Source organism: Gadus morhua, chromosome 5, assembly GCF_902167405.1.
Source record: "Gadus morhua chromosome 5, gadMor3.0, whole genome shotgun sequence".
Lineage (NCBI taxonomy): Eukaryota > Metazoa > Chordata > Actinopteri > Gadiformes > Gadidae > Gadus > Gadus morhua.
The window spans coordinates 20,797,276-20,810,064 of record NC_044052.1 but is presented as its reverse complement, the minus strand read 5'-3'; the positions used below and the strand labels follow the sequence as shown (position 1 = coordinate 20,810,064).

General features: G+C 51.7%; 1 protein-coding gene across 1 annotated transcript in view; it reads left to right on the top strand.

Annotated features, from left to right (window-relative positions):
• atrn (attractin) overlaps positions 1–12,789 on the top strand; it is a 93,649-nt gene that overhangs the window by 60,793 nt on the left and 20,067 nt on the right. The window contains exon 26 of the mRNA XM_030355836.1: positions 8,036–8,114. Within this exon, the coding sequence (XP_030211696.1) occupies positions 8,036–8,114 (79 nt within the window). The remainder of the gene's footprint in view (positions 1–8,035; positions 8,115–12,789) is intronic.

Genomic DNA, 12,789 nt, shown 5'->3' with positions numbered 1-12,789 from the left:
TCCCCCGCCTGTTAAAGTCGTCGCTAAACTCTGAAAATGCGACGCGAACCGGCGCCTCGTTCATCTGCGAGCCGGGAGGTTGAACCGGGGCCCCCGTCTCAGCAGGAGAGAGGAGGAAGACGAAGAACGATGAAGACCGAGTGACCTAGATGTAGATTTCTAGAGTTTGGGCACGCCAATTATTTCTGGATGTCGGCGGGGCCACGCAGCGCAGCGACGTCGCGAGCGGTAAACCGGGCTGTTTGTTACGTGATGCTGGGAAGCCGCTTATGAATGAGCACTGGGGGAAGTGGGAGCACACTGGGAAGACTGGGCGGAGGACTGCGGAAGGCTCCTGTTTAACCCTCCTCCTACCTGTGGTGCTGGGGTTGGAGATGATTAGAGATACCAGGGGGATAAGATGGATCGTTATCCAGCCCAGACGGAAAGGCGGGGAAATCGTTGGGGTGTTGAGCTGGTGGGGAGATGCTGCAGAGTGCTGGAAATACTGGAGAGTAAAAGGAGATTGTTGAAGACTGCCGAAGATACTATAGTTACTAAAGACACGATAGGTGTTCTGGCAAGATATGGAGATACTGGAGAGATACAGGAAAACTGTTGAAGACGGCAGAAGTTACTATAGTGACTTAAGAAACGACAGCTGTTCTGCCACGATATGAAGATACTGGAGAGACGGGCAGATTGTACACTTTGGGGATTCAAACCCAGAATCTTTGGCCTGGGATTCAAACCCCCCTGACTATTATAATATCGTTTTGCAGTCATCTGTGCTCCTCAACTCTTTGAAGCGTGAAGGAAAAGGGGAAAGCTTCTTTTTCTACTTTTTGTTTTTTGATTTTTCTTCTTTGCCCAGTTTATTCAAATCGTTTTTTTTGGTGTTTAAAGATGAGGCGCATCATAAAAAAAACCTCTAATCCCAGAGGAGTGCCGTCTCCAGGGGGTCTCAGAGAGGAGAACAGGGTGACCCCTCCTGGCTGGGGGAACACAGGGTCAGAGGTCAACAGAGGCTGGTGACGGTTTTGGTTTTATGTTGAATCGTTTGAAGTTTAACGTTTTAAGGATACCTACTATAAGACGTCCAGGCCAGCGCCTCCGTGTTGGAGAGGGGGAGAGAAAAGAGGGGAGAGAGAGAGAGAGAGAGACGGAGGTGGAGAGAGTCGGGGAGGGACAGACGGGTGGAGAGAAAGAGGGAGAGATGGGGAGAGAGGTGGGGAGGTGGAGAGAGTCAGAGAGGAAGCGACGGGTGGAGAGAAAAGGGGGGAGAGAGAGAGAGATGAGGAGAGAGAGACGGGGAGGAACAGGTGGATATAGCCAGAGTGGAAGAGACGGACGGGGGGGTGGGAGAAAGGGTGAGATGAAAAGGGAGAGAGATGGTCTCTGATCAAGGGGAAGTTGGGGATGGATGCAGAGCGAGGAGATGGAAGAGAGGGATGTGGCACAGACGCCGAGAGGGATGAAGGGACGGCGAGGAAGATGTACAGAGGCAGGGCCGTGCACCGATGGAGACGCAGACGGACGGACGCCGAACGGAGACGGCCTCCGCGTTTGTTTCGGGAGAGATTCCCGGGAGCCCGGCAGAGGCCAAGACACGGGAGGACATAACAATCGGGTTTCCGTGGCAACGCGAACCCGGAGTTGCGCAACACCGCCCGTGGGGACGGCTGTCTTTGTTCCTGGCCGCAGTTCTGGTTTTTCTATTTACTTCTCTTATTTATTTATTTGCTTCAGAAGTGGAGGAAAAAGGAGAATTTGAACTTTTGTTCCACCCGCGCCGGCCCAGGGGTCGTACCACGTGATGACAGCGTTCACAAAGAGGCGGCGGAGACGAAGGCGAGGGGTGTAGCGTCGGGATAATCAAAAGACTTATATAGCCTACTGGACAAAACGCTGCGGGTCGCTTTACATTTAACATTAAGGACATTTAGCAGTTAACCAGGCAGGGTGACATCTCTCCTCGTCAGGGGCAGTCAGAGCTCAGCGACACCTCGACGCTCAGCTAGGAGGAGCCGGTGTATCGAACTACAAACCTTCCAGTTACCGGTCAACCCGCTCTACATCCTGAGCTACTGGCTCGCTGTGAGTGTGATGCTGAGCCCTGCCTCACCAGGCTTACAGTATCACCCTGAGTATAAATAAACGTGTAGTCTTTCGCCAGCGATGAATTATTGAACATGGCGACCGTATTTGTGTCGAAGCGCAGATTAGCGCAATGCACGCCCCTTCCCGCCTGCTTCAGGAGGCACCTGATTGCGGCTGACGCTAGCTAACACGTGTTCATAGCGGGAGCTAGCCGTGTTTACGTCGGGGGGCCGCGCGCCCCCTGAGGGCCACTAGAGGGCGCTGAGGGCAGCGGTTCCACGCCACCTGCAACCCTCCTGAATAATGAATGTGAAATCAGGGTTATCTTAATAATGCAGACGGCTCACACTAGCTAGTGTTTACCTATTAACATGATGGAGGCCAGCTCCAGTGGTTTTTATTTTCTCCATTTGCATACCTGCTGTTTAAATGTACGATAACTTCAGTTGGTGGGCTAATCTGTGCTAGCCAAAGCACATTTTCCTGGTTGCTTTGGGTTCTTCACGATTGAGTCATCTAGCAAAGACCCTCTTCCCAGAGCGACTTACAGTGAGACTGTACTGCAGTTGGGCGTAGCGAGGCCCAGCGAATAGATGGATCTCTATCTGCCTGGCTGGCAACTTGTCAGGAAGGAGGAATGCGTTAAAAAATAGTTTCTATTGCACAATGGAGGTATTATTGGATGATTGCTGGTATTATTATTCAATGTTGTCTGGGAGGAAGAATGCATGACAAAAAATAGTTCCTAAAGCCCAATTGGAGTGTTATTAGATGATTTCCTGTATTATTATTCACTGTGATAAAGCGTCCAATCCACAAACACGTCGGCTAATGTACGAGACCAGACATTTGGTTTGGAGCCGAATATAGAAAAACTATGTTGCTCACTGTTTCTGCAGCGGAGCCTGGAACTCTTTTAGAACCAGAACCAGATGAACCTGGGTCTCTGTAGAACCAGAACCAGATCCTGGGTCTCTCTAGAACAAGAACCAGAACGTCTGGCTCTGTAGAACCAGATCTTCCTGGTTTTCTACTTACTGTATATATCATTTGATAGGTACTGTATATATCATGATACGTACTGTATATACAATCTGTTGCGTACTGTATATACAATATGTTACGTACTGTATATATCATATGATAGGTACTGTATATATCATATGATACGTACTGTATATATATCATATGCTAGGTACTGTATATATCGTGATAGGTACTGTATATACCATGTGATACGTACTGTATATATCGTGATGCGTACTGTATGTATTGTGATACGTACTGTATGTATTGTGATACGTATTGTCTATATCACGTGATACGTGCTGTATATACCATGTGATCCGTACTGTATGTATCATGTGATACAAACTGTATGCATCATGTGATACGTAGTGTATCTACCATGTGACACGTACTGTATATATTCACCGGGTTCAGTACTCTCTGGGTAGAGGGTATGGATGCACTTATCTCCTGCTCTCTGCATCACTGACACCAACGCTGACGGTGACGCACACACAAACCCAGTCTCTCGCTCGCGCTCTTGCATTATCCCTCTCGCTCTCTCTCTCCCCTCTGACTCTCGCTCTATCTCTGGGTCTCTAGAGAGAGAGAGGGGGAGGGAGGGAGGGAGAGGGAGGGAGAGAGAGAGGGAGGGAGGAAGGGAGGGAGAGAGAGAGAGAGAGAGAGACTCTCTCCTCACCTGATGCTCTGCACGCTGCGTCCGCCGCGGAGTCCCGTATCGATAGAGACCACAACATGGCAGGCAATTAATTTAGTAGCGTGCGCCGTGCTCGCGGTGGCCGGTACCGCAGGCGGTCGGGCCTGACAGGCCGTTGATAAAGCTATCGGCCCCCGTGAGAGCTTCTGTGTTCGGCCCGAGGTCACGGCTAATTTCTCCATCCAGCCGCGTGGACCTGGCTAAGTAAACTTGTTGGTGACGGTGTGGTGGGGGTGGGGGGGAGGGGGGTTGGTGTTGGGGGGGGTGAGGGTGTCCCTTGCCCCTGGCTGTCGTTCTGCCGCTAGTGAACCGATGACGCGCCCTCATCTCCATTGCACCCTCGTCAGCAGCATCACTTTCATCACCGCCGTCGTCGCCATGACAACCGCTGTCCTTTCCCCCCCGCCCACCTTCCGCCCATCGCCACCGTCGACTCCTCCGTTACCGCCCTCATCACCTCCGTCAGCGACCACTCCAACCGCGTTCATCGGTACCCCCCCCGTCTCCAACATTATGGCCTTCGCCTTAATCGCCATGACAACCGTCCACCTCACTACCCTCCGCCCACCATCACCTCCGCTACAACCCGACCTCGTCGGTACCGCCCCGGGGACCACCGTGTCTGCGGTCCCGACCCATGTCCCTGATCTGGTTACGGCGCTATCACGAGTCCATACATCATGCTTTGTTTCAGCGAGAGCCCCTGAGAGGGTTGCTGCTAAGTAATGGGGCGGACTTGTTACCACAATGGACCGGGAGTCTTTCAGTCAGATTATTTCGACCATCATTGCGATTGCGATGTAGTACGCGACTATTATTTCTTATTCACTTAACAAGAAATAAATCATTCTTTAGTTTGACCAACACAACATTGGAAGCGGTCAACATATAAACGGCTCTATCCTTTAGGCCAGGCCAATGTGTTGGGATTATTTGATGCATGAATTGATATTATAGCATCTTTATTTAACTATTGTAAAATGGTAAAAGAAATTGTAAAAGAATAATTAATACGAATCTTAATGATCTCCAGTCAGCAACAGTTTTTTTAAATCGCGCCCTTTGCGATTGCAAATCGTGTTCTATTATAATGCGATGTCGGTTTTAAATCGGTTAACCGTTCAGCCCACGGACCGCACGCCGCTCTCCCAGACTCAGACGGTGGCACCGCGACACCTCGTCTGGGTGACTCATCCAACGGCTTTCAGCCGCGGCTTCTCTTCCCAGCGCTGGATGAAGCACTCTTAACACAAGAGCCTCGGCGCGCCGTTGATGCAGCGTCTCGCATCTTTATTTGGGGCACTGCCTCGCGACGCACTAGCCTGATGCTGCAAGTGGGTGTCAACCGACTGCATCTCTCGTTCTGGGGAGTCTTCAAACACTGTTGTTCTCCCAACCCCAGAACCCGGTAGAACTGAGAGACCCGGGGAGCTGTGGTAGACGGGTTACGTTTTGAAAAAAAGGGCCAACCTAACCTGATGCCTTTGCCTTCTAGTCCACAGCCAAACCGTGTGTTTTCAGAGCCGGTGTGGTTTTAATTTGCTGTGTAAAGTGTTGCTAATCACGTGTAATTAAAGCCGTGCTGCCTGTATGGGGCTGCGGCCCTGGATCTGTAAACAGCCCTTGCGGCGGTGGTGGGCGGGCGGGCGTTCCTCTGTGATCTGCTTTTAAAGGCCCTGGAGCCACGGCCCGTGATCGAGCAGCTCCGGACAGATAGCAGATTTATTAGGATTGGCTTTTTATATGCGAGGATGCGTCGGGGAAAGGTAGTTTTTTTATAAGAAGGCGGGGAGGGGGGGAGGGGGGGGAGGGGGGAGGTATTATACTGTGCCACAGTGGAATCAATCCAAATGAAGACAAAATGGCTGTCAGAAGCGCTCTGCCCCCGCGGTTGGTTACGTGTTAGTTGGCTCCGTCAGTCTTCATCGCCGCATCTTATTCTCAACGGCGCTCGCATCGCATTACATCAGCGCCTCCCGTCTGCAAGCGCCCTTCATCTGCCGCTCCGCACGCCACCTCCCGCTCACATCCCTCTCCTCCTCCTCCTCCTCCGTGCCGGAATGCGCGTCCGTAATCGGAGCGTGCCCGTGACGAGTCTCCCGGCCTCAAAAGGAAACGCCGCGGTCGGAGGGATTAAAGCGAAAGGGTCGTCCGTCCTGGCGTCACTCACTCACACCTCTGTCAGCTGATATCATGGCGCAGGAATCTGGAACGTGCGTCGTCCACCCATGTGGGCGACAGCGACGGCTCTGGCTAAACGCTGTCCGAGATTCGGCAGGACAAAGTCATCGGGTTGTAATAAAGTTGTATCTAATCGCGTTATATTATGCATACGAGAGGTTTTAGTGAAGCCAGGAGAGAGACGGTAACGATGATTTAATCACCCACACTGGTATTGTCAGTGTCGCGTTGCTAATGATAATCATGGGGAGGCCATTTCGGTTCTGCAGCGTTTTTTAAAACAGCTTCCCTCGCTCCCGACTCCTACGAGAGCAGAGGCGGCGCCAGATGTTCAGTTTCCCGTCCTGCGTATCCGATGGCGACCGGAGATATTCAGCTAACCAATGGCCCGCCTCCTGCTCTTCATGTGCGTCCCAGTACTGCTTCACCACTGTTTGGCTCGGCATTGGTGACAAGGACGTTACCTGGTTACTATGGAACACCTGGTTACTATGGACCCCCTGGTTGCTAAGGACCCCCTGGTTGCTAAGGACCCCCTTGTTGCTAAGGACCCCCTGGTTGCTAAGGACCCCCTGGTTGCTAAGGACCCCCTGGTTACTAAGGACCCCCTGGTTGCTAAGGACCCCCTGGTTACTATGGTGGACCACCTGGTTACCAAGGATCACCTGGACACTAGGAGAGGGTGTGTTTGGTTTGCCAGGCCTGCGTTCCTACGAACCCCCCACGGGCCAATCGAAGCCCTGCCTTGTGATTCCTGAGGTGACGTCAAACGTCTCCCGGGCGGCCCGGGCCGTCTGGGTGGCCCGTCTGTCCGTCTGTCCGGCCCCCTTGATGGACCTTAGCTCGGCTTTCAGAGGCCCCGTAGCGCTCCAGGGTAATCCGGTCGTATCCGGATCCTCGCCCGTCCCCGCCGTCCTCCTGAATGACGTACGGCTCCCCCGCCGTGCGTCCTCCATCGCCGAGGGGGTGATGATGGGCGGCGTGGTTGCCACGGTGATTGAGAACGCCGTCCCCCGTCCACCCGAGCGGCGCTGAGTGATGCCACGCCTCCCGCGGGCTGTTGTCCATAAATTGGCGCCTCGGCGACACCGCTGTCACATCTGTCGTCGCGGAGACGGAGCAACGCGAGGAGAGATTCTTCCCCTCCGTCTGCTCCGTCTGCGCGGGGACGTTAGCGCGCCGCCGTGGCTATCATTAGCGTCGAGCGCCGTCCTCCCATCGAGACGGTCGGCGCCGCGGCCGCGGGGCACTGAACAACGTGGGAGGATCAGGTGTGACAACCCGGGAGTGACACGATGCATCTGACACACACAGAATCACAGAAACACACACATACACAGAAACACACACTCACACACACGGAAACACACTCAAAGAAGCCCCCCCCCACACACACACAAATACACAGACAGACACACACAGAAACAGAAACACACACACACACAGAAACACACAAACACTCACTCACTCAGTCACTCACGCATTCACTCTCTCATTCCCCTTCTCCCTCCTCTGTTGCTTCTGCGTTGTTAAGCACATATCCATGGAACCAGTGCTTCTTGAGTTCTTGTGCCGTCACGGCGGTCCAATCAGAACTGACTGATCAGGGGTCTGTTAGGTCGGCTCGAGGGGCTGGAGGCAGGTTGATGAAATAACAACACGTCATCGTCCCCGCCGCCACCTTCAGTGTCACCTCGCCACCCAGACCGTGTACAAAAACAATCTCTATTTACCTACCAACACAACACCGGTCTCGCCTCTCATTCATCCTCCCACCCGGGCATCCACCGCCAAGCCCGTATCTATTTTAAACCTCGACTATCTTCTGCAACAATAGCTCTTTTATTTATTAGAACCACTTATGTGTTTTGATATCATCCTCTCTGTTGTTATACGGCACATCTGATCTGGGAGATGGGAAACCACGGAGGATATTGACCGAACCGCAGTTGTAGGCGGAACTGCAAATAACCACAGAAGGACAAATGCCGAAAGAACTACAAATGGCGGAGCTCTCCCTTCAACGTTCTCCTTCCTGTCTGTCTACAGCTGCTTCCTGTCTCTGCTCCTGGTCGCCGCCGTCGTCTGGAAGATCAAACAGAGCTGCTGGGCGTCTCGGCGACGAGAGGTAGGCCTCGGCACACACGCACGCATGCTAGCACGCACGCACCTACACACGCACGCAAGAACATACACACGCTCACGTACGCACACACACACACACACACGCATACACACGTGCAAGCACACACACACACACACACGCCTCACCAACGCGCACACACACACACACACACACACACACACACGCCTCACCAACGCACACACACGCCTCACCAACACACAAGCTACACGAATGTACACACTCACCGAGAAACAAACACACACACACACACCTAGACACACACACACACACACGCCTCACCAACGCACAAGCTACACGAATGTACACACACACACACACACACACACACACACACACACACACACACACACACACACACACACACACACACACACACACACACACACACACAATATGGACAATATCTATTGCCCCTAAATAAAGGCAGTGGATGTGTGTGCGTGAGGATCTTAGCGCCGTGTGCTGTTGGAATAATGATTTCCACACGTCTAGTGTCACATTTCCCGCCGGAATTCCACAATAGTGGCGAGGTATCTCTGCGTGCTATTAGCCTGTGACAGATGAAGGCTCGCATGGCAGGGCACACGCACGTCACCACGGCAACCGCATCCACCTTTCATCTCCCCCGGCAACTGATAGACTCACTGGCTTAAAGACGGACTGACTGATCTGTTCCGACGGTTTAAAGAATGACTGGCTGACTGTCTCGCGTTGTTAAAGAATGACTGGCTGACTGTTACACTTGGTTAAAGAATAACTGGCTGTCTGTCTCACTTGGTTAAAGAATGAGGAGCTGACTCTATCCCCTGGTTAAAGAATGACTAGCTGACTCTTTCCCCTGGTTAAAGAATGACTGGCTGACTGTTTCAATGCGTAAGGACTGTTTAACTTGCCTAAAGATTGACTCGACTGCTTGAAGAATGATTGGCTGACTATTTCGACAGACAAGTGACACGGCCCGTTCGAGTAGCAAAATCGGTCTATGGCTTAATCCGATCTAGCTGTCCCATGTCTGTTTCACTGTGATCCCGTTGTTTCACTGTGATCACTGTTTCACTGTGATCCTGTTGTTTCACTGTGATCCTGTTGTTTCACTGTGATCACTGTGTTTCACTGTGATCCTGTTGTTTCACTGTGATCACTGTGTTTCACTGTGATCACTGTGTTTCACTGTGATCACTGTGTGTCACTGTGTGTCACTGTGTTTCACTGTGTGTCACTGTGATCACTGTGTTTCACTGTGTGTCACTGTGATCACTGTGTTTCACTGTGATCCTGTTGTTTCACTGATCACTGTGTTTCACTGTGATCCTGTTGTTTCACTGATCACTGTGTTTCACTGTGTGTCACTGTGTGTCACTGTGTGTCACTGTGTCACTGTTATCACTGTGATCACTGTGTTTCACTGTGATCACTGTGTTTCACTGTGATCATTGTGTTTCACTGTGATCACTGTGTTTCACTGTGATCACTGTGTGTCACTGTGTTTCACTGTGATCACTGTGTGTCACTGTTATCACTGTGATCACTGTGTTTCACTGTGATCACTGTGTTTCACTGTGATCACTGTGTTTCACTGTGATCACTGTGTTTCACTGTGTTTCACTGTGATCACTGTGTTTCACTGTGATCACTGTGTTTCACTGTGATCACTGTGTGTCACTGTGTTTCACTGTGATCACTGTGTTTCACTGTTTCACTGTGTGTCACTGTGTGTCACTGTGATCACTGTGTTTCACTGTGTGTCACTGTGTTTCACTGTGATCACTGTGTTTCACTGTGATCACTGTGTTTCACTGTGATCACTGTGTTTCACTGTGATCACTGTGTTTCACTGTGATCACTGTGTGTCACTGTGATCACTGTGTGTCACTGTGTTTCACTGTGATCACCGTGTTTCATTGTGTGTCACTGTGTTTCACTGTGATCACTGCGTTCCACCATGTCTCGCTGGGATCTGGTGTCCTGCCACTGAGTCCTGCTGCTGACACTCTGCCCGTCTGGACTGCAGACAGAAAAAAAGTGTTTTGTTTTGTGTACCGAGTCGTGCTGTTACACAACAACCCCCCATCCCGCCAGCTATCACACACACACACGCGCAAACACACACCCAGAGACCCAGTTTATGTTGCTCCCTGGTTAGCTCTCTCTGCCCCTCTCTCTCAGCTTCTGTCTTAGCCTCTCTCTCTCCCTCTCTCCCTCCCTCTCTCTCCCTCCCTCTCTCCGCCGGATCCAGATAAACATCGGACACATAATTCCTCCACACACAATGCGCTGAGGCCCCTCCTGTTGGTTTAGCAGTGTGTGTAGGGTTGTTCTTTTGGCAGTGCGTATTTAGCAGTGTGTGTAGGGCTGTTCGCTTAGCAGTGTGTGTTTAGCAGTCAGTGTGTGTGTGTATCGCTGTTCGTTTAGCAGTGTGTATTTAGCAGTTTGTGTGTAGGGCTGTTCCTTTAGCAGTGTGTGTTTAGCAGTGTGTGTGTGTATCGCTGTTTGTTTAGCAGTGTGTGTATTAGGGCTCTGACTTTTGCCCAAAAATCATATTCGAAGTTTGTTTGTTTATTAATATGAATATTCAAATATATTCGAATATTTATTAATAATATTTTGACCATTAAATGCCTTCAGTAAGACCTGGATTGGGCTTCGCGAGGTTTGTTTACCGGCGTTGCTATGGTTACCGGTCTTGCGTGTTCCAACGGTTTATTAGGTTTCTAATAAATCGCCGTCTAATCAATACTTCATTCACTGCCTCTTCCTTGGTCATTACAACGTTATGAATCGACTGCGTCGGGTTCTCCGACGTCTCTCCCTCTTGGCCTGCCCATAACAGGTTTGATTATTAAGGGCTGCCTAATATTCGTTCGAATTTAGATACTCGAATAACGAAGTTCGGAGTCCAAGCCCTAGTGTGTATAGGGCTGTTCCTTTAGCAGTTTGTGTGTAGGGCTGTTCGTTTAGCAGTTTGTGTGTAGGGCTGTTCGTTTAGCAGTGTGTGTGTAGGGCTGTTCCTTTAGCAGTGTGTGTGTAGGGCTGTTCCTTTAGCAGTGTGTGTGTAGGGCTGTTCGTTTAGCAGTGTGTGTGTGTAGGGCTGTTCCTTTAGCAGTGTGTGTGTAGCAGCCTGTTTCATAATGCCGCCCCCCCACCCCTGAGTGTACCAGCTGCGATAGAGTGGGTAATTTCTTTAATTGGATCCCGACCCACGCGAAACGGCGTGGGAAGCGTTCCGGTCGGGTCGTTAACGCTAACGTCATCATGAAGTAGAGCTCCAGCTGCCAGAGGTTTGGACCCCCCCGTCCCCCCCCCGTCCCCCCCTCCACCTCGCTAACGCTAGCATCCCTTCGCAATAAGCGCTAACCGTGTGCTAGCGGAGCCAGTGGGGGGCGGGGCTGAAGGCCCCCCCCCCCCCGGAGAGACCGGGTCCACGCTAAGCGATTAAGAGGGTTGACTTATAAAAAGAGACGAGCTACTCAGCACATTGTTCCTGTGGTTTCAGCACCGTTCTCACGCCGCAGGGTTTATTAGCTTTTAATTGGGCGGGGCTGCGGACTGTGGAGCTGAGGCGCCCTCACCTGTGTTTTGGGAGGTTTTTTTGTTGTTTTTGACCGTCCAACTATATGTTGTCTATCCCTCTGTTAATCTTCATGTCATCTGTCTGTCTGTATGTCTCTTTTTGACTCCCATTTCAAGCTCCACTGTGTAACTTTTCACTGCAGGGTTCAGCTTTGGTTTTATAATCGCTCAGCAAACGCCTATAGAATGGAGGTGAGCCCTGGAGGGAGACGTGCTCTACGACTTAGTTTGGTCTGCGGTGACCAGCGGTACCTCTCTGGTTCTGCTCAGCTAACTCTGCTACTGCTCAGCTAACTCTGCTTCTGCTCACCTAACTCTGGTTCTGCGTGGCTAACTCTGGTTCTGCGTGGCTAACTCTGGCTCTGCGTGGCTAACTCTGGCTCTGCGTGGCTAACTCTGGCTCTGCGTGGCTAACTCTGGTTCTGCGTGGCTAACTCTGGCTCTGCGTGGCTAACTCTGGCTCTGCGTGGCTAACTCTGGCTCTGCGTGGCTAACTCTGGCTCTGCGTGGCTAACTCTGGCCAGAGACTCGGCTAGTGTGCAACATTGCAGAGCATCTTTTTGTAGATTTTAATTTCTCCTACTGTCCTGCACTTGTGCTATATCAGCCGACAGTCCCAGCCGGGCTTCATCGAGTACGTCCTCGTCTTAAGTGGACTTAGTGAGTGGTTTGTTTAGTGTCGGTTTGGGTTTGCCTGGAGGCCAGCCGACCCGGACGATCGTCTTCATCCGTCTCTCCGCTACGAGGTCCCTTCTCGGGGTGAACACTCCAACCTCTCCGTTTGCACCCTGCCTCTCCGGCAGGAACTGTCAGCGGCGGGTCGGAAGAGATTAAAGAGCAGAACCAAAACGGAGGCCTTTCTGTAGAAAGGGGATCCGGTCCTCCTTCCCCGGGTGCTTCGCTTTGAGTCCCGTATTACGAATGGCGGGCCCAGTGAAAGGTCAGAATACAGATGAAACGAGGGGGCCCCCCCGAGCCAGACGCCCGGACCCCTGGCTGCTCCGTAATGGCGTGGACATGAAAGGTCTGGGTAGGTCTCCTGGATACCGGCCTCTGCTAAACGACTGGTATTAAACGGTCACACTGT